Source organism: Siphateles boraxobius, unplaced genomic scaffold, assembly GCF_051911475.1.
Source record: "Siphateles boraxobius isolate OS27281-9 unplaced genomic scaffold, OSU_SipBor_1 22, whole genome shotgun sequence".
NCBI classification, from domain to species: Eukaryota; Metazoa; Chordata; class Actinopteri; order Cypriniformes; family Leuciscidae; genus Siphateles; species Siphateles boraxobius.
Window position 1 is genome coordinate 41430001 of NW_027508833.1, and position 22196 is coordinate 41452196.

General features: G+C 46.3%; 2 protein-coding genes across 3 annotated transcripts; one reads left to right on the forward strand and one right to left on the reverse strand.

Annotated features, from left to right (window-relative positions):
- Window positions 1–1782: 1782 nt before the first annotated feature.
- asb2b (ankyrin repeat and SOCS box containing 2b) lies at window positions 1783–15582 on the forward strand. 2 transcript variants are annotated; one of them, XM_077240194.1, is made up of 9 exons: window positions 1810–2044; window positions 3188–3324; window positions 3567–3722; window positions 7343–7588; window positions 8549–8720; window positions 13088–13556; window positions 14145–14298; window positions 14616–14768; window positions 14801–15102. In XM_077240194.1, exons 1-8 carry the CDS (start codon window positions 1932–1934, stop codon window positions 14750–14752), a joined length of 1584 nt encoding a protein of 527 aa, XP_077096309.1. In that variant the 5' UTR covers window positions 1810–1931; the 3' UTR covers window positions 14753–14768; window positions 14801–15102. The 2 variants fall into 2 exon arrangements, with proteins under 2 accessions (XP_077096308.1, XP_077096309.1); XM_077240193.1 differs by having other exon boundaries at window positions 1783–2044; window positions 14616–15582.
- A 42-nt stretch (window positions 15583–15624) lies between these two features.
- On the reverse strand, window positions 15625–17352 carry LOC143747405 (protein FAM181A-like). Its single transcript, XM_077240195.1, has one exon. The coding sequence runs from the start codon at window positions 16671–16673 to the stop codon at window positions 16044–16046; it is 630 nt and encodes a 209-aa protein (XP_077096310.1). The 5' UTR covers window positions 16674–17352; the 3' UTR covers window positions 15625–16043.
- Between the last annotated feature and the right edge of the window lie 4844 nt (window positions 17353–22196).

Here is a 22196-nt window from a genome sequence, read left to right on the forward strand (position 1 = left end):
CACTGGCCCTCTGGCCTTCCAGTGCGCTCCCGTGTATATTTTGGTTCAGAGTTATATACATACATCTTCTTCCAAAGAAGGTAACACACCCTATAGATAGTTTTGGGTAAAGGACTTTTACCATGTGACTTCTCAGAATAGAATTTTCTGCAGCAAACAACATTCCATTCAAGGTCTTTCACATACACAGAGGAAAACCAAAGTCACAGACAGAAGAAATAATTGTGTCCAAATATATAGCAAAATTACTTGTTTTCTAAATAATAAAATCTTCGACAAGGACAACAGGCTATACAAATACGGTGCTGTACAAAAACATAAATTATTGTTCGCCTCAAAGTTTTTTTATTTGTGTATTTATTTAATTTGTATTATTTCTTCCCCAAGCTCATAAAATAAATTTGGGTCGCACATAAATTGACGGGGTCGGTCGGAAACCGGAACCAAACAAATTTTTTTCTTATGCCCAGTCTCTATATGATGATATCTAGGTGAAAGAGGCTCTATGTGATGGGATTTATCTGACCTTGGTGACGCGAGGCCGCTAGCAGACGGTCGGTTTAGCCAGTTTGTCTGCTTCCTGACCTGAGCCCCAGATTGTCATGTTTGATCTCTAAGACTATGTGCCATATTACTAGAGAGAAGAGCAGCACCATCCCAGGAGGGATGAATACCATCTCTTTTCAACAGGTCAGGTCTGCCCCAACAACCTTTCCACTTGTCTACGAATTCTATATTATTTTGCGGACACCACTAGACAGCCAGCCATTGAGTGATGACAATCTGCTAACTATCTCATCACTCCGGCGAACAGGAAGGGGGCCAGAGCAAATTACAGTGCCTGACATCGTACTTGCGTGTTCACACACTGATCTCCGACTGATGCATGATGCTGATGCTCCGACAGTGTGTGAGAGAGTGTTGAATCCTTTGACGCTGTAGTGATACTGTGAACTCACTTCTGCTGAATAGTGTTCATTTTGGCAGATTTACATATTTCAAAAATAGTCTTTCTTTTTTTACAGTCGTTCTGTTAGATTTGTGCTATTTATATTCTTAACAAAGTATGTCTGATATTTCTCAATAAAAGAGTGTGAGAGGGAGAGTGTGTGTGTGTGTGTGTGTGTGTGTGTGTGTGTGTGTGTGTGTGTGTGTGTGTGTGTGTGTGTGTGTGATCAGTGACAGTGATGATAAATGTCTCAAGTGGAAGTGAAGCTGAACTGAGGATCATGTGTGTGTGTGTGTGTGTGTGTTTGTGTGTGTGTGGAAGTGAAGCTGAACCGAGGATCCTGTCCATAAAAGGCATCAGAGCAGCAGATCTGAACATCACACATTTGAAACCTCTGCATGATTTTAAACACACAGTCCATAGTTTCTTTACCATTTCCTCACTATTACATTTGCATATATGCATAAGCAGAAAAACCCGTTTTCCTAAATATGTAACAAACAAACAAAGGCTGACATGCAGTAACACTAGTGTCGTCATCATCTGACACGCGTGACGAGACATCAGAGAATACAGCTGTCCTGAATCTGATACACACTCAACTGGAATAGTTAATGTGGAATGATGACAGATCCAGTTCTTATGTAGTGTTTCCTTCTCTTTCTTTTTCTCTTTCTGAGGAATCTAAAAAGACCTGATGTGATCTGAACATGAATTAACATGTTTTCCTCATCCCTCACTACTTCCACTGTAAGCTCTGCTATTATCACATTATCTGAGCTGGTGGAGTGCACAGACAAATAAGGTAAACTCCAGTCCTCACGTGTCAAGACGAACTAAAATTAACCCAGTGAACGAACAGCTGAGCGCTGAACAGACACGCACACACACACACACACACACACACACACACACACACACACACACACGTTGCGCGCGCCTTTGTCTGTCCACGCGCGCTGTGTGACAATAACACGACACGATGACACGGTTCACTTATGCCGAATATATCTCCTTATTTCGAACAAATGGCACAAAACGAAACTCATCGCCGCAGAAAACCTCATCATCTGAGAGAGACATCGAGCCGACAGAGTGAGTCCTTCAGTCCGCTTGTGTGTGTGTGTTTATTGTGGCAGTTTATTCATCAACTGTAAAAGCTCAAATGTTTCAGTTAATACGGTTTATAAGGTATCAGAATATGACAGGTGTGTGACAGGTTTGTTCCTTCATGACCTTCAGCTGTCACTTTAAATCGGGTGTTTTGTGACAGCTCAAATCTCACCGTGTTCTGTGTTGATCTTCTGGAGACCGGGGCTAGTTGTCACACTCAGGCCAGTCAGTGTTTCTCAGTATGTGTTGAATTTTAAATGTCTTTTTTTGACACATTCACATCGAGACCGCTATAGCGAGTCATCTGTGTATGGGGTAAGTTGTCACAATGGAACCTGCTATTAAAATCCATATTTATACGGGTTTTCTGGCCACATGTACAGTAAAACGACTATGAAAAACAATTAATGAAACGTGCAAAGAGAAACGATACATAAACATATTTTCCAATCAGAAATATAAAATCACACATAAAACACAGGTGACTAAATGACTCTTGTCTAGAAAACATAGATCTAGATTTCCATTAAAATATGCCTTAAATGTACATGTATTTCTTAATGGATGTCTGTGCGTTTATTTTATTTCTTAGATATTACAAAAATTGGATTATACAGTAAATATACTCTGGAGGACAGAACTAACTAAAATATTATCAGTTTAAGAGATTTCAAAAAAAAAAAAAAAAAAAAGCACTGCTGGAGGAAACAAGCATTTATGAGACTGAGCCTCTGTGACAACTTGCCCCGTCTCTGAGCCCCTGTGACGACTAGACCCGTCTCTGAGCCCCTGTGACGACTAGCCCCGTCTCTGAGCCCCTGTGACGACTAGCCCCGTCTCTGAGCCCCTGTGACGACTAGCCCCGTCTCTGAGCCCCTGTGACGACTAGCCCCGTCTCTGAGCCCCTGTGACGACTAGCCCCGTCTCTGAGCCCCTGTGACGACTAGCCCCGTCTCTGAGCCCCTGTGACGACTAGCCCCGGCCTCTGAGCCCCTGTGACGACTAGCCCCGTCTCTGAGCCCCTGTGACGACTAGCCCCGTCTCTGAGCCCCTGTGACGACTAGCCCCGTCTCTGAGCCCCTGTGACGACTTGCCCTGGTCAGTGATGATCTGCTGCTGCCTCAGGCTGATCTGTGCGGTGAGAAGAGGAGATGTGCAGCGAGTGAGGGAACTAGCATCGGCGTGTGACGCTGACGACTGGACGGCACTGCATGAAGCCGCTCACTGCGGGCAGACACTCTGTGTTCGAGTGCTGCTGAAAGGTAAATCACTGTCTCACACACACTTGAATTCTAAATTACTGTCTCACACACACTTGAAGTGCCACAGGCTGTTTCTTTCTAACCTTTCTGAGGAATTTCCAGAAAACAAACCCATGCACTTGTTGAACAGGTTGAGCCGCTCTAGTGTTGTGTTTTACTGCTAGTCATTGGTCATCTACAGAGGTCCTGATGCATGTGCTGATTAATGGTGTGTGTGTGTGTGTGTGTGTGTGTGTGTGCAGCTCGAGGCGTGTGTGTGGACAAGCGCACGCTTCAGGAACAGACGGCTCTGATGATCGCGGTTCACGGACGACACCTGGACTGTGTGAGGATTCTTCTGGAAGCAGGAGCCGACCCTGATATCAGCAACAAGAACAAAGAGACGCCACTTTATAAAGGTGCGTTCATTCGGGTCATTCAGGTCATACAGGTCGTTCGGGTCATTCAGGGGTCGTTCGGGTAATTTGGGTAATTTGGGTCATTCGGGTCATTCAGGGGTCGTTTGGGTCATTCAGGTCATACAGGTCATTCAGGTAATTTTATTAGTGTGTCTGCGTTCATGTGAGATTAATTTCCCACAGGAAATCGCTTCCTTTCCTCACTTCCTTTCCTCACTTCCTTTCCTCGCTTCCTTTCCTCACTTCCTTTCCTTGCTTTCTTTACTCGCTTCCTTTCCTCGTTTCCTTTACTCGCTTCCTTTACTCGCTTCCTTTACTTGCTTCCTTTACTCGCTTCCTTTACTCGCTTCCTTTACTCGCTTCCTTTACTCGCTTTCTTTACTCGCTTCCTTTACTCGCTTCCTTTCCTCGCTTTCTTTACTCGCTTCCTTTACTCGCTTCCTTTCCTCGCTTTCTTTACTCGCTTCCTTTACTCGCTTCCTTTCCTCGCTTCCTTTCCTTGCTTTCTTTACTCGCTTCCTTTACTCGCTTCCTTTCCTTGCTTTCTTTACTCGCTTCCTTTCCTTGCTTTCTTTACTCGCTTCCTTTCCTTGCTTTCTTTACTCGCTTCCTTTCCTTGCTTTCTTTACTCGCTTCCTTTCCTTGCTTTCTTTACTCGCTTCCTTTCCTTGCTTCCTTTACTCGCTTCCTTTCCTTGCTTTCTTTACTCGCTTCCTTTCCTTGCTTTCTTTACTCGCTTCCTTTCCTTGCTTTCTTTACTCGCTTCCGTTACTCGCTTCCTTTACTCGCTTCCTTTACTCGCTTCCTTTACTCGCTTCCTTTACTCGCTTCCTTTCCTCGCTTCCTTTACTCGCTTCCTTTACTCGCTTCCTTTACTCGCTTCCTTTACTCGCTTCCTTTACTCGCTTCCTTTACTCGCTTCCTTTCCTCGCTTCCTTTACTCGCTTCCTTTCCTCACTTCCTTTCCTCGCTTCCTTTACTCGCTTTCTTTCCTTGCTTTCTTTACTCGCTTTCTTTCCTTGCTTTCTTTACTCGCTTCCTTTCCTCGCTTCCTTTCCTCGCTTCCTTTACTCGCTTCCTTTACTCGCTTCCTTTACTCGCTTCCTTTACTCGCTTCCTTTACTCGCTTCCTTTACTCGCTTCCTTTACTCACTTCCTTTCCTCGCTTCCTTTACTCGCTTTCTTTCCTTGCTTTCTTTACTCGCTTTCTTTCCTTGCTTTCTTTACTCGCTTCCTTTCCTCGCTTCCTTTCCTCGCTTCCTTTACTCGCTTCCTTTACTCGCTTCCTTTACTCGCTTCCTTTACTCGCTTTCTTTACTCGCTTCCTTTACTCGCTTCCTTTACTCGCTTCCTTTCCTCGCTTCCTTTACTCGCTTCCTTTACTCGCTTCCTTTACTCGCTTCCTTTCCTCGCTTCCTTTACTCGCTTCCTTTCCTCACTTCCTTTCCTCGCTTCCTTTACTCGCTTTCTTTCCTTGCTTTCTTTACTCGCTTTCTTTCCTTGCTTTCTTTACTCGCTTCCTTTCCTCGCTTCCTTTCCTCGCTTCCTTTCCTCGCTTCCTTTACTCGCTTCCTTTCCTCGCTTCCTTTCCTCGCTTCCTTTCCTCGCTTCCTTTACTCGCTTCCTTTCCTCACTTCCTTTCCTCGCTTCCTTTACTCGCTTCCTTTACTCGCTTTCTTTACTCGCTTCCTTTCCTTGCTTTCTTTACTCGCTTCCTTTCCTCGCTTCCTTTCCTCGCTTCTTTTCCTCGCTTCCTTTCCTCGCTTCCTTTAATTGCTTCCTTTACTCGCTTTACTCGCTTCCTTTACTATCGCAGGAGTGTGTCGGTATGGAGTAAATGTGTGTGTGTGTTTCTCGTATGCAGTGTGTGAGCAGGAGTGTTGTGGGTATGGTGTAAATGTGTGTGTGTTTCTCCTCATGTGCAGCGTGTGAGCAGGAGTGTGTGGGTATGGTGTAAATGTGTGTGTGTGTGTTTCTCCTCATGTGCAGCGTGTGAGCAGGAGTGTTGTGGGTATGGTGTAAATGTGTGTGTGTTTCTCCTCATGTGCAGTGTGTGAGCAGGAGTGTTGTGGGTATGGTGTAAATGTGTGTGTGTTTGTCCTCATGTGCAGCGTGTGAGCAGGAGTGTGTGGGTATGGTGTAAATGTGTGTGTGTTTCTCCTCATGTGCAGCGTGTGAGCAGGAGTGTGTGGGTATGGAGTAAATGTGTGTGTGTGTTTCTTCTCATGTGCAGCGTGTGAGCAGGAGTGTGTGGGTATGGTGTAAATATGTGTGTGTGTGTATGTGTGTGTGTGTTTCTCCTCATGTGCAGCGTGTGAGCAGGAGTGTGTGGATATGGAGTAAATGTGTGTCTGTGTGTGTGTGTGTTTCTCCTCATGTGCAGCGTGTGAGCAGGAGTGTGTGGGTATGGAGTAAATATGTGTGTGTGTGTGTTGTCCTCATGTGCAGCGTGTGAGCAGGAGTGTGTGGGTATGGTGTAAATGTGTGTGTGTTTGTCCTCATGTGCAGCGTGTGAGCAGGAGTGTGTGGGTATGGAGTAAATGTGTGTGTGTGTTTATCCTCATGTGCAGCGTGTGAGCAGGAGTGTGTGGGTATGGAGTAAATGTGTGTGTGTGTTTATCCTCATGTGCAGCGTGTGAGCAGGAGTGTGTGGGTATGGAGTAAATGTGTGTGTGTGTTTATCCTCATGTGCAGCGTGTGAGCAGGAGTGTGTGGGTATGGAGTAAATGTGTGTGTGTGTTTATCCTCATGTGCAGCGTGTGAGCAGGAGTGTGTGGGTATGGTGTAAATGTGTGTGTGTTTGTCCTCATGTGCAGCGTGTGAGCAGGAGTGTGTGGGTATGGAGTAAATGTGTGTGTGTTTGTCCTCATGTGCAGCGTGTGAGCAGGAGTGTGTGGGTATGGAGTAAATGTGTGTGTGTGTTTATCCTCATGTGCAGCGGGTGAGCAGGAGTGTGTGGGTATGGAGTAAATGTGTGTGTGTGTTTCTCCTCATGTGCAGCGTGTGAGCAGGAGTGTGTGGGTATGGTGTAAATGTGTGTGTGTTTGTCCTCATGTGCAGCGTGTGAGCAGGAGTGTGTGGGTATGGAGTAAATGTGTGTGTGTGTTTATCCTCATGTGCAGCGGGTGAGCAGGAGTGTGTGGGTATGGAGTAAATGTGTGTGTGTGTTTATCCTCATGTGCAGCGTGTGAGCAGGAGTGTGTGGGTATGGAGTAAATGTGTGTGTGTGTTTATCCTCATGTGCAGCGTGTGAGCAGGAGTGTGTGGGTATGGAGTAAATGTGTGTGTGTGTTTATCCTCATGTGCAGCGTGTGAGCAGGAGTGTGTGGGTATGGAGTAAATGTGTGTGTGTGTTTATCCTCATGTGCAGCGTGTGAGCAGGAGTGTGTGGGTATGGAGTAAATGTGTGTGTGTGTTTATCCTCATGTGCAGCGTGTGAGCAGGAGTGTGTGGGTATGGAGTAAATGTGTGTGTGTGTTTATCCTCATGTGCAGCGGGTGAGCAGGAGTGTGTGGGTATGGAGTAAATGTGTGTGTGTGTTTATCCTCATGTGCAGCGGGTGAGCAGGAGTGTGTGGGTATGGAGTAAATGTGTGTGTGTGTGTTTATCCTCATGTGCAGCGTGTGAGCAGGAGTGTGTGGGTATGGTGGAGCTGCTGCTATCACGTGGAGCGTCAGTGAATCAGCGCTGTCGGCGAGGTTGGACGGCGCTGCATGAAGCTGCGAGACGGAACAACACCGCGCTCTGCCAGACGCTCCTGCAGGCGGGAGCCGCCGTAGACGCCCGTAACGCTGACGACGTCACAGCCGCCATCGAAGCCGCGCGACATGGACGGACAGAAGCGCTTGCGTGCCTGATCCAGAACGGTACTGAACCTCATGCTTTTGGATTCTCTTTAAAAAATCCAATGACTTTAAAATCATATGTTAAAGAGAATAGTAGTTTAAGCAAAAGGTTTGACTTTGGTGACTTAACTTTAAAAGCACAAATTCCATGTTTTCTGTAGCAAGACCTATTTGAAATATAAACTATTTTCTAACATAAAATTAACTTAAGTTTAAAACAAAGCTAGTTTTAAACACAAAGTCTAAATCTATGAAACGGTGATTTCAGTCTCGACCTTAATCTTGACAATTTACTGAATTGATTTTCATTGTGAAAATTTGTTGTGGTAAAGATATTTTTTATCGTCAACTAATTCGGATGACTAAAAACACAATATTTAGCTGTATATGCTAGCTTGATTGCACTTGTCAATCCAACTCTTCTTATTTTAAGTCAAATAGAAACATAAGACATATCAAACTCGTATTTTTCTTTAATGTAAGGTAATTGTACAATTATCAATAACATAGATGTTTAAATGAACTAACACTCACTTAATTACAGCTTAATATAGACTAAAGATTTGCAATACTTGTTAGTGTATCCCAAAAATGAAAAACCCAATAAAAATGAACAGCTCAAATAATATTTAATTTGACAAAGAACTTTAAGATTATTTTTGAGCATTTTGTACGCTCTTCATATAAAGCGAAATTTTGTATGCTGCAAACATTTACTAAATCACAAAATACTCAGTCATGAGTGTAATTTCTTCAGATATGAGGATCTGATCATCTGAGAATATGCCTGAAGTTCCTAAAATTAATATTTTACCGTGACATGAATAAACGAATTAATATGATAGATTTAGAATAACCAGAAACTAATAACAGGACCGGCACTACAGCAGCAGATATAAATCCCAGAACAGAAATCATTTGTGTTCATAAGACAGTTATTTCCCGATATTAAGGGATGGCTTGTGTGTTTCGTCCTGTCAGGTGCCGGCGTGAACCTCCAGACGTGCGATGGAAACACGGCTTTAACGGAAGCCTGCAGACACGGTCACGGGGAAGCCGTCAAGCTTCTGCTCCAACATCAGGCCGACGCCAACAAGCCCTGCAGTGCCGGCCTCCTGCCCCTGCACATCGCCAGCCAGCACGGGCACGAGGAGTGAGTCACGGGACACACACACCTGCTCCTGCAGATCTGACACACACACCTGCTCCTGCAGATCTGACACACACACCTGCTCCTGCAGATCTGACACACACGCCTGCTCCTGCAGCTCTGACACACACGCCTGCTCCTGCAGACCTGACACACACACCTGCTCCTGCAGACCTGACACACACACCTGCTCCTGCAGACCTGACACACACACCTGCTCCTGCAGACCTGACACACACACCTGCTCCTACAGACCTGACACACACACCTGCTCCTACAGACCTGACACACACGCCTGCTCCTACAGACCTGACACACACACCTGCTCCTGCAGACCTGACACACACACCTGCTCCTGCAGACCTGACACACACACCTGCTCCTGCAGACCTGACACACACACACCTGCTCCTGCAGACCTGACACACACACCTGCTCCTGCAGACCTGACACACACACAACACACACACCTGCTCCTGCAGTTCTGACACACACACCTGCTCCTGCAGATCTGACACACACGCCTGCTCCTGCAGCTCTGACACACACACCTGCTCCTACAGACCTGACACACACGCCTGCTCCTGCAGACCTGACACACACACCTGCTCCTGCAGACCTGACACACACACCTGCTCCTGCAGACCTGACACACACACCTGCTCCTGCAGACCTGACACACACACACCTGCTCCTGCAGACCTGACACACACACCTGCTCCTGCAGACCTGACACACACACAACACACACACCTGCTCCTGCAGACCTGACACACACACCTGCTCCTGCAGACCTGACACACACACCTACTCCCGCAGACCTGACACACACACCTGCTCCTACAGACCTGACACACACACCTGCTCCTGCAGACCTGACACACACACCTGCTCCTGCAGACCTGTCACACACACCTGCTCCTACAGACCTGACACACACACCTGCTCCTGCAGACCTGACACACACACCTACTCCTGCAGACCTGACACACACACCTGCTCCTACAGACCTGACACACACACCTGCTCCTGCAGACCTGACACACACACCTGCTCCTGCAGACCTGACACACACACCTGCTCCTGCAGACCTGACACACACACCTGCTCCTGCAGACCTGACACACACACAACACACACACCTGCTCCTGCAGACCTGACACACACACACCTGCTCCTGCAGACCTGACACACACACCTGCTCCTGCAGACCTGACACACACACCTGTTCCTACAGACCTGACACACACACCTGTTCCTACAGACCTGACACACACACCTGCTCCTACAGACCTGACACACACACCTGCTCCTACAGACCTGACACACACACAACACACACACCTGCTCCTGCAGACCTGACACACACACCTGCTCCTACAGACCTGACACACACACCTGCTCCTACAGACCTGACACACACACCTGCTTCTGCAGATCTGACACACACACCTGCTCCTGCAGACCTGACACACACACCTGCTCCTACAGACCTGACACACACACCTGTTCCTACAGACCTGACACACACACCTGCTCCTACAGACCTGACACACACACAACACACACACCTGCTCCTACAGACCTGACACACACACCTGCTCCTACAGACCTGACACACACACCTGCTCCTACAGACCTGACACACACACAACACACACACCTGCTCCTGCAGACCTGACACACACACCTGCTCCTACAGACCTGACACACACACCTGTTCCTACAGACCTGACACACACACCTGCTCCTACAGACCTGACACACACACAACACACACACCTGCTCCTACAGACCTGACACACACACCTGCTCCTACAGACCTGACACACACACCTGCTCCTACAGACCTGACACACACACCTGCTCCTGCAGACCTGACACACACACCTGCTCCTGCAGACCTGACACACACACCTGCTCCTGCAGACCTGACACACACACCTGCTCCTACAGACCTGACACACACACCTGCTCCTGCAGACCTGACACACACACCTGCTCCTGCAGACCTGACACACACACCTGCTCCTGCAGATCTGACACACACACCTGCTCCTGCAGACCTGACACACACACCTGCTCCTACAGACCTGACACACACACCTGCTCCTACAGACCTGACACACACACCTGCTCCTGCAGACCTGACACACACACCTGCTCCTGCAGACCTGACACACACACCTGCTCCTGCAGACCTGACACACACACACCTGCTCCTGCAGACCTGACACACACACCTGCTCCTACAGACCTGACACACACACCTGCTCCTACAGACCTGACACACACACCTGCTCCTACAGACCTGACACACACACCTGCTCCTGCAGACCTGACACACACACCTGCTCCTACAGACCTGACACACACACCTGCTCCTTCAGACCTGACACACACACCTGCTCCTACAGACCTGACACACACACCTGCTCCTGCAGACCTGACACACACACCTGCTCCTACAGACCTGACACACACACCTGCTCCTACAGACCTGACACACACGCCTGCTCCTACAGACCTGACACACACACCTGCTCCTGCAGACCTGACACACACACACACCTGCTCCTGCAGACCTGACACACACACCTGCTCCTACAGACCTGACACACACACCTGCTCCTGCAGACCTGACACACACACACACCTGCTCCTACAGACCTGACACACACACCTGCTCCTGCAGACCTGACACACACACACACCTGCTCCTTCAGACCTGACACACACACCTGCTCCTACAGACCTGACACACACACCTGCTCCTGCAGACCTGACACACACACCTGTTCCTACAGACCTGACACACACACCTGCTCCTGCAGACCTGACACGCACACACCACATGCTTATGTGTTTCCGGCTCAAAGATTACTTATATATCTCTCGTTATGCTATATTATCATCATCAAATATTGGATTCAGTCGTTTGATCAGCTTGTTCCCCTCCAAGGGAACTCGTGTTGTGTCGATTGACGCTGAGGGAACGTCTTGAAGCACGTGTGAAATCCAGTGTTGTGCCTGAACGAGCTCATTGCACGATAGTTCATGAACTCGTTCATATTTTGGGTGAACGTGAACTGAGCGTCCTGTATTACTGCCTGGTGAACGTTACTGTGAACTCGCTCATTCTGGTGTCTGTGAACGGCAGCTCTCTCCGTTTAACTGCGTTCAATAGAGTGCCAGATTTCTATAGAGCCTTCCAGGCGAAAATATGTTTGTGGAGCGATAGTTAGCTGTATTAATAGTGTGTTGATTGTGAGAATGATAGTTAGCTGTATTAATAGTGTGTTGATTGTGAGAATGATAGTTTGCTGTATTAATAGTGTGTTGATTGTGAGAATGATAGTTTGCTGTATTAATAGTGTGTTGATTGTGAGAATGATAGTTTGCTGTATTAATAGTGTGTTGATTGTGAGAATGATAGTTTGCTGTATTAATAGTGTGTTGATTGTGAGAATGATAGTTTGCTGTATTAATAGTGTGTTGATTGTGAGAATGATAGTTTGCTGTATTAATAGTCTGTTGATTGTGAGAATGATAGTTTGCTGTATTAATAGTCTGTTGATTGTGAGAATGATAGTTTGCTGTATTAATAGTGTGTTGATTGTGAGAATGATAGTTTGCTGTATTAATAGTGTGTTGATTGTGAGAATGATAGTTTGCTGTATTAATAGTGTGTTGATTGTGAGAATGATAGTTTGCTGTATTAATAGTGTGTTGATTGTGAGAATGATAGTTTGCTGTATTAATAGTGTGTTGATTGTGAGAATGATAGTTTGCTGTATTAATAGTGTGTTGATTGTGAGAATGATAGTTTGCTGTATTAATAGTGTGTTGATTGTGAGAATGATAGTTTGCTGTATTAATAGTCTGTTGATTGTGAGAATGATAGTTTGCTGTATTAATAGTCTGTTGATTGTGAGAATGATAGTTTGCTGTATTAATAGTGTGTTGATTGTGAGAATGATAGTTTGCTGTATTAATAGTGTGTTGATTGTGAGAATGATAGTTTGCTGTATTAATAGTGTGTTGATTGTGAGAATGATAGTTTGCTGTATTAATAGTGTGTTGATTGTGAGAATGATAGTTTGCTGTATTAATAGTGTGTTGATTGTGAGAATGATAGTTTGCTGTATTAATAGTGTGTTGATTGTGAGAATGATAGTTTGCTGTATTAATAGTCTGTTGATTGTGAGAATGATAGTTTGCTGTATTAATAGTCTGTTGATTGTGAGAATGATAGTTTGCTGTATTAATAGTGTGTTGATTGTGAGAATGATAGTTTGCTGTATTAATAGTGTGTTGATTGTGAGAATGATAGTTTGCTGTATTAAGCGCGTCCCTCATGTTTCCCACAGGATCGTCTCCCTGTTGCTGCCGGTCAGCAGCCGCGTGCGGTTACGGGAGAGCGGCGTGTCTCCGCTGCATCTGTGCGCGAAGCACAACCAGCTGAACGCAATGCGCGTGCTGATCCGCTCGGGCTGTGACGTCAACACCCGGCGCTCCTCCGGCTGTTGCTCGGCTCTGCTCTGCGCTGTCTCTGCCGGGAACACGCAGGCGGCCGCGGAGCTGCTGAGGGCCGGAGCCGACCCGGACGCGGAGCCGCTGCTGCTGCTAGCGGCGGAGCGGGGCTGTGTGGAGAGCGTAGCGCTGCTGCTGGAGCACGGGGCCCGTGTGGAGGCCCTCCCCGCGCTGCTCACACACACACACCACATCAGCGTCCTGCGCTGTCTGCTGGAGCACGGCTGCGACGCCCGGCCGCTCTTCACACCACACACACACACGCAGGAGGAGGAGCACGCCAGCCGCTCCGAGCCCGGGCAACAGGTGACACCAGCCTAACCCACTACAATGTCTGAATAATGAGGCTTTTACAGCAGAAACTTCTCTCGCGTTTGATGAAGTTGGCATCTGTGATTCTCAGGCCTGCCATGATATCATGAATGTGGTGTTGAATGTTAATTATACATACAGATAATTAGGATTAACGATTAATTCTGAAGACAATGGGTACAAAAAAGCACTGCACGGCGTGTAGAAATCCGTGCATGTGGGGAAAATGCGGCTCATAAAAACATATCAAGCCAAGGCAATCGAGAGTCAAAGCAAAATTTATTCAGACACCAGATATCATTTTTTATCTTTTTTCACTAGTGTGTGCAGGACACTATAGTTGATTTATGAAATAAAGTAAACTGTGACATATTATACCCAAAAACTCTTCATACAGTGACTACCAGTACAATTTATAAATGTTGTTTTTGCTGTTTTGTGCATTTTCTGCAAAAGCAAAATATAATGTTTAAATTTTTACTTAAGCATACTTATAAGTTTCTATATATTTGGAATTGATTTGTGCTTAAATTTTTATTTGATTAAATAAAATGTGTGCGTGTCCTCTGTGTGTTGTGTCAGTTCTGCTCCTGGATCTCGTCGGCCCGCTGGAGCCGGTCCGCGGCGCTGGTTCTGGATCTGCTGCTGGAGTGTGTGGGGAACGTGCAGCTGTGCAGCAGAACCACGGCTCTGATCCGCGACGCTCCCGAGTGGCCCAGCATCAGACACAGAACATGTGAGTCTCCATCTTCTGCTTCACGATCCGCAACACATGAGATGAAGGACACACACATCTTTATTCCTGATTCCCTGACACTATTTGCCTGATTGTGAGGAACCGTTCGACCACAGCTGTTTAAAAACAGTGACACTTTTATAATGTAAATTCTGTTTGTCTTTCATGCTTTACTTCGTTTCGTACATAGAAGACAATTTAGGAATTATGATTTTCAGTTGTGTTTGTTGATTTTGAGACTTTCATACACACATGAACACTCAGGTCAGTTACAGTCTGAGGATGAAGAGTGTGTGAGTGTATGTGTGTGTTTGCAGCGTCCCCTCGGCCCCTGATGCACCTGTGCCGGCTGAGGGTCCGAGAGCAGCTGGGGACCCGGAGACTGAGGTCCATCGACTCGCTGCCGTTGCCGGGGCCCGTGCTGCGGTACCTGAGCTCCAGAACCGGCTCCTGAGCTCCAGAACCGGCTCCTGAGCTCCAGAACCAGCTCCGGGCCCGACACCAGAGCTCCAGATCCGGCTCCAGAGCTCCAGAACCGGCTCCGGGCCTGCCCACCTGAGCTCCAGAACCGTCTCCGGGCCCGACGCCAGAGCTCCAGAAACGGCTCCGGGCCTGCCCACCAGAGCTCCAGAACCGGCTCCGGGCTCGACACCAGAGCTCCAGAACCGGCTCCGGGCCTGCCCACCTGAGCTCCAGAACCGACTCCGGGCCCGACACCAGAGCTCCAGAACCAGCTCCGGGCCTGCCCACCAGAGCTCCAGAACCGGCTCCGGGCTCGACACCAGAGCTCCAGAACCAGCTCCGGGCCTGCCCACCAGAGCTCGGCTCCGGGCCTGCCCACCAGAGCTCCAGAACCGGCTCCGGGCTCGACACCAGAGCTCCAGAACCAGCTCCGGGCCTGCCCACCAGAGCTCGGCTCCGGGCCTGCCCACCAGAGCTCCAGAACCGGCTCCGGGCTCGACATCAGAGCTCCAGAACCGGCGCCAGAACCGGCCCCAGAGGTCCATAACCAGACCCTTGGATCCAGAACCGGCTCAAACACAACACAGAAGCAAATAATTTATTCTGAAACATTATTTCTGCTGGACATTTAAACACGGGTGCTGTGAGATTACTTCTTGTGAATTGAGTGTTTTGTCTTCAGGTTGCTATTTATACATTTTAATTTATGATCTTGATTTTTTTTAAAGTTTGTGTGTGTTTGAAACACAATTTTATGTATTTTGATGATCTAAAAAACACAGAGTATGACACTGGCGAGTGCAGAATAAAAGGCTCTCCTTATTTCGTGTGGTTTGAGTGTCAGTAATGAGCAGACAGTGTAAAGCAGTCGATTACCAGTTTTAATGAGCTAATTCAGCACAAGACCTGGATTATGACCAGGCTTAATTAGTGTGACAGAACAACATCTCAACTAAAAGATCATAATAAATACTGATCTATCTCTACATCACAGTGAAATCATGCTGTTTCAGGGAAGTGAATCTGGAACAGACAACGATTGTTAAATGAAAACTCATTCTACAGAGAGTCACCTGATGATGCGTAAACTAATGCAATGCTGCGATCATATCTTGATGTCCTTCACAAAAGCCAATAAAATAATCACCGCACGTGTGTATTATTCCTGCTACATCTGTACTTTAAGTGCTCAAAGGCGCGTGATCATAAACATTGCTCGTGCATGTGCAGCACGTGTCAGGATCGGGTTAAAAACAGAAGGTAAGGTTAGTGGTCCTCGAACACTAGATGAAGCCGAACACGCTGAAGATGGAGGAGGGAATCGCGGGCTTCGTGGGAATCGGCTTGATCACCACATGCGCGTTACCGTGAAGTCCGTCGATGAAGCCGCGCGCCTCCGCTGTACTGTCCCTGAGAGGCGCGTCCGCGTGCAGCGCGTGACACTGAAGAGGGCAGCACGGGCACACGCACGCACACGGCGCGCTTCTCCTCGGCGGCTCCGCGTGCGGGTGATTATTATTATTATCGCGAATCATCTTCCTTTTCTCTGCGTGAGATCTGACGCTCGCAGGGCCGCTCGCGCTGTTCCTCAGGAGGTGTTGGAGACGCGCGCGGGTGCCCGGGGCGCGCGGTTCCTGCCAGAAGGACGCCGGGAGCTGGCGCGCGCGCATGGGCACGTGACTCGCAGGGTTGGGGTTCGGGCTCGGGTCCGGCGCGTTCGGTCGGGCGCGCGCGCGTGGGTCCGCGGGCCTGTGAGTGAAGCGCTTGAGCTGTTTCTGCAGGTACTTGCGGTGGTCCACGGAGCGTCTGCAGGGCGCGGATCGGTCCAGCGCCGCCTTGATGTCGCTCGACGCCAGATTCACGAAGTTCAGGAGCGTCTTCACCTCGCTGTCAGCGTTGGCCATCGCACGCATTCACCCGGAGCGTTCAAACCTCCGCGCTCAGGCCCGCGCATCTGCTCTCCGGTCCCGGGTAATGCGCACAGAAGCTCGTGAAGGGACGCTCTCTCTATAATAACTCTCACTGAAGCTCAATGCCTATAGACTCGGTGTATCAGTGCTCCCTGAGCCAATCAGAGCCCGCACTCTCCTCACAATGAGCTCGAGAGCCCGGTGTCGGATTCTTTACCACCACAAATAGTTGTCATGGAAATCCCTCAGGAAAATAGCGCGCAGACGCGATGTTTCTCCGTAGAAACGGTCACCGGTTCCCCTCGTGCACAATGTGTTTGTAAAGGGCCGGTGAAGCGCCACGCTCCTGTTCCCCATCCCGATCCCAGTCTGATCCCGCATAACCATGGGAAGCGGCTCGAGCGCTCAGGAATCTTGTCTCTCTGTTTGCCCCCTCAATCCAGACACACAAAAGCTGAATTACTCATTCAAACCCGCGGGACAAAGCCGGAGGAGCCGCAGAGCACTCTCGCGTTTGTAGTCAAACATTCGGAGACTTAAATCGAGTCGTCATGAAAGAGAAAGAGTGGGACAAAGCCCATAGAATGGCCATCAGCAAACATTTCCCTGTGTCATATTAGTGTGTCTCCATGGCAGCTTCTGGCCCGCGGACAATAGCACGAGTTTACACACTCGAGGACTGTCACCCTGCCAACCGAGACCGGGACAATCCCGGGGGGGGGGGGGGGGGGGGGGGGGCACGCAGAGAAGAGAGTGTGTGTGTGTGGTGGAGAGAGAGAAGAGAGTGTGTGTGTGTGTGTGGGGGGGGGGGGGGGGGGGCGAGAGAGTGGTGGAGAGAGAGAAGAGAGTGTGTGTGTGTGTGGGGGGGGGGCGAGAGAGTGGTGGAGAGAGAGAAGAGAGTGTGTGTGTGTGTGGGGGGGGGGGGGGGGTGGAGAGAGAGAAGAGAGTGTGTGTGGTGTGGGGGGGGGGCGAGAGAGTGGTGGAGAGAGAGAAGAGAGTGTGTGTGTGTGTGGGGGGGGGGGTGGAGAGAGAGAAGAGAGTGTGTGTGGTGTGGGGGGGGGGGGGGGGGCGAGAGAGTGGTGGAGAGGGAGAGGAGAGACTTTTTTTTACTTTAAGATCACTTTATTTACAAAAACATTAAAGTTATAAAATTTTTAGTAAAAAGCGGGGAAAACAGCTAGAAAGGAGAGCAATGGATTTAAAAAACAGTCTCAGACGTGAAAAAGCATCTTAGACATGCCAACACTCTTTCTAAAAAAATAAAAATAAAGGTTATAAAATAGTTCCGGTCCTTGATTCTGATTGGTTGAGCCGTGTTCGAAGCCGTGGTAAATTTCTCAACAACACACACCTGTGCGCGCATTACATCAGTGTTACTGCGCACCCGCCATTTGTGATGCTTTGTTGCTTGGCAACCTCTTTGGAACTATTGCTTGGCGGAGGAATAAATGTGTTACAACATTATTTTTTTTTTGTTGTTGTTGGTATTTATTTTATGAATAAAATAAATAAAAAAATGAATACTTTTATGGATTAACCGGTTTATAAAAGCAATAAGCCCCTCGACGCCGTGTTTTAGATCAGCGAAGGGGGTTTTACTCCGCGTCGAGTCTAACAACGCCTCAGCTGTTCTACATTCACTGTAAATCACGGCTTCAACAGGCTTATTGCGCTTTTTTGCCTCTTTTTCTTTCCTTTCCTTTACAATCATAAAAACTCCACTCATGCATAAATTTGAAGACAGCCATCAGTGTCAACATCACAAATGCATGCGGCATTTGCATCTGAAAACATCCTCATTAACTTGTAGTAGCTAAACTCTATATTGATACGGGATTTTATTAACCCCTTTAACACTGCAGACCCATCATTCAATTTTCCTTTTCGTGACAACCAAATTGCCATTTTAGCTTGCCAAAATAGTTTTTTTAATAAAACATGAGCTTTTTCCTGGTGTAAAGGCCCATACAGGGCCGGACTGGGACACAATTTCAGGCCGGGAAATCCTACACCCATCCAGGCCGTCTAATGCACCCAAATAAAATTTAGAAACACAGACAACCCTGTTTTTTCCCCCTAAATTACATTTATTTCACAGTATGACCATAACATAAAAACATAAACAACCAACCTAGAAGTAAAGCAGTCCTAATATCAAATGGGTCTAACGTTATACAAGCATTTACTCTAGAAGTCAGGGGCCTCATTTATAAAACTGTGCGTAGGATCCTTACTAAAAGTGTACGTGCGCCAGAAAGCTAAAAATGGCGTACGCAAAAAAATATAAAAGCGTGCGTACGCCAGAACCTGCGCAGAATTCACTTTATAAATCCCAGTTAGTGGAAGATTGTGCGCACATGCGTCTCCTCCCCGAAACAACCATATATGAGCTTACAACACCTAGTTTTACTATGCATATCCTCATCTGCATATCCTCATCTGCATATCCTCATCTGCATATCCTCATCTGCATATCCTCATCTGCATATCCTCATCTGCATATCATTTGCATATGATTATTAATCCACGCGATAACATGTTTAACGGTACATTAGGAAAATATGAAATGCGGATGTGCTGTCACATTAGTTACATTAATAAAAATCATTTAATAGCCTATCCTTGCCTTGTTTTTGAATAAATAAATCAAACAATGTAAAATACATTTCGGGAGAAAGTTTTTCTTAATCTTTTCCACTGTCCAAAGAGTATTTTTAATTGATTTATGTTTTTAATGGAAACAGATAGACCTTGTTCTGCATTATTTGCACAAAACTATTTTCTCAGACAATCTGTTATTATCATGATAAGCAATTATCTCTGTAGTTAAAACATTAAAACGCAGCATGCCCGAGGAAAAGTGTTCGAAAGCATTGCATCCACAACAAATATTTTTTTTTATTGAATATAAAAAATGTTGTAACTTCTCAGTATTGATTTCATGTAATTTAAGTGTTTAACTACATTAATCAGAATGGCATATTTAATCTAAATCTTCACAACAGAAGTAAAACAAAGTTTAAATCATTCTTTTATTTATTTAAACTGTTATTGTGAACATGAACTGTATTTACCCACTGCGCAAAGTTACCTCCAGAGACGTAGTTTCGACGGTGTGCTTGTCCGTGCTATATCTGTATCAGGAGTGTGCAGACTGTGACGCCAAACAACGTATTTATCCGACGTCTACCGAACCTCCTGTATGGACTTCCACAGGACTTCTGTTTAAGGGCTAAATGTAGTCCAGATATGGTCGTTGTGGACCTATGGGTGCAGACTGTGACGCCAAACAACGTCTTATTTAGTCGTCCAGCAAACGTCCTGTATTAACGACCAGAGGACCTCCGGAGGTGCAGACAGTGCTTTTATACTGCACTGTTCATAACCTTAGTCTCATTTTAACTGTTCCAGTTCATTTTTCTGTAGCTTCATTTGATTGCTTTCCTTTCCACCACATAACTGGAAAAACACATTCCAATGTATCCTAATCCATCCATTTCCAGTTCAGACCTGCCTCTGAGCCAAATGCTACAGGAAAATTAACTGGTACAGAAAACAGGCCCTCCACCCTCTGGAAAGGGATATGCGTACAGTTGTGCACAGAGGTTTAAGAAATCAATTCAATCCCCACTCATTTTTACTTTTTATTTTTTGTAAATCACTGTATGATCTGTACAATTTCAGTTAAACACAACTATCACACAAGTGCTAAACAAGACGCAAATGTTGAGTGACTGTGTGTGTGTGTGTGTGTGTGTGTGTGTGTGTGTGTGTGTGTGTGTCATTATATATATATATATATATATATATGTGTGTGTGTGTGTGTGTGTGTGTGTGTGTGTGTGTATATATATATATGAAGACAAGAGTTCAGATGCAAAAGCCTCTAAGTGCCATTTGAAATTTTCTTGTAGAATGATAATTTTTATCAAGCTTGTATATTTAAGTTCAGTAATTTCACTTAAATGGCAATGAAGATTATCTTGTATATTAGTACCTAACTCTTGTCTTCATATATATATATATATATGCGTGTGTACATGATCAGTGACTATGTGGAGTAGTGAACCCTCCACTTCTTTGTGGTGTGTGTTTAAGGTGTTCTGAGGTAGCAGTAGCAGTTTGGTCGAACTTCATAACTCCATCTGCACAAGTACAAAAACACACATAATTTCTATCATACAAAGGCACTCTGCAGTCATACATCAAGTCACTCATTCTTTTTTTATCTGGCCTTACCTATGTAGTGCTCTGTATATTTTTGTGTTTCTGAAAGGTCTCTTGCCGTTTTGCCCCCTCCCCTTCATATTAAAAGATGCCATTACGGCATTAGAGAAGAGAAAATAATTTACATTTAGAAATCAATAGGAGAAAGTATGTTCTGTGGCCACAAACACATACACAAATAATATTCTGTATACACACAGTCATGTCAGTCAGGGGGGTTTACGCCATGGAGGTATTAATATAACTGGAGACAGTGAGAAGCTCCTCCCCCTCCCATCCATTTCTATGCATTTCTAGCGAACTCAGCCTAAACGGGCTGAAATTGGCCGCCACCATGATGGATATTTGTGGGCTTAATTCCGGGGTCAAAAGTAATTTCCTATCATCTGTCTTGGTAGCCAATAAGGTGCTCCATCAATGCATGGATGGCCAATGAAACTGATTGTGATTCAGACATTGCAAAAAACAAAGCACCTGGACATTACACAAAATCCATACTGTATGTACTAACGTACCTGTCAAGGGCTTTGTGGACTCAGTGCTTGGTTGTCTTTCCACCAACTTTTGATATTTGCAGCACCTGTTAGAATAACTTCATTAGTCAGTAAGGTTGACTGGCCCTCCCCAAAATAAACTAACAATGAGTGAGTGCATTGTATTGTATAAAGCTATCTTTTACTTCCATACTTATACAACTACCATAGCATCCTAGGCCTCCACTTCATGGAGACATTCCTCTTCACGGTCAAAGTCCTCCATAGTCTCCATCTTTTCGATGTTTACTGGTGAACTGGCAGGTTGGCTTTGCTTCAAGCAAGTTCTTATGTCAGCGAGTAAGTCTAGGACTTTTTTCTGGTACACTGAAATCAATAAACACAAGTGAAGATCACAATCAGTCATCTCCAAAGTCATGGGAACAGCAAGGCAAATTTCTTTCTTTTTGTTGTACATTGAAGACATTTGGGTTTAAGATAAAAATACGAATGTGAGACTAAAGATCAGAATGCCAGCTTTCAATTCCTGGTATTTACAGTACATCTAGATCTGTTAACTTATATCACCCCTTGTATGGGAACATGTGACTGACAGGTGGTTCTCGTTGCCCACATGTTTACTTTTAGGTTGATTGTTAGAACATTAAATAGTGCTGCATGACTAGTGTTTATTTTAGCCTTGAGTTTTACAGTTTGCATTTTTATGACCAACATTATGTTTTGTGATGTTAGTGGGTCACTGGCATAAAACAGTTGCAAGCAAGGGTTTGCAAACATTCTGTTATGTTATTGTTATGTTATCATA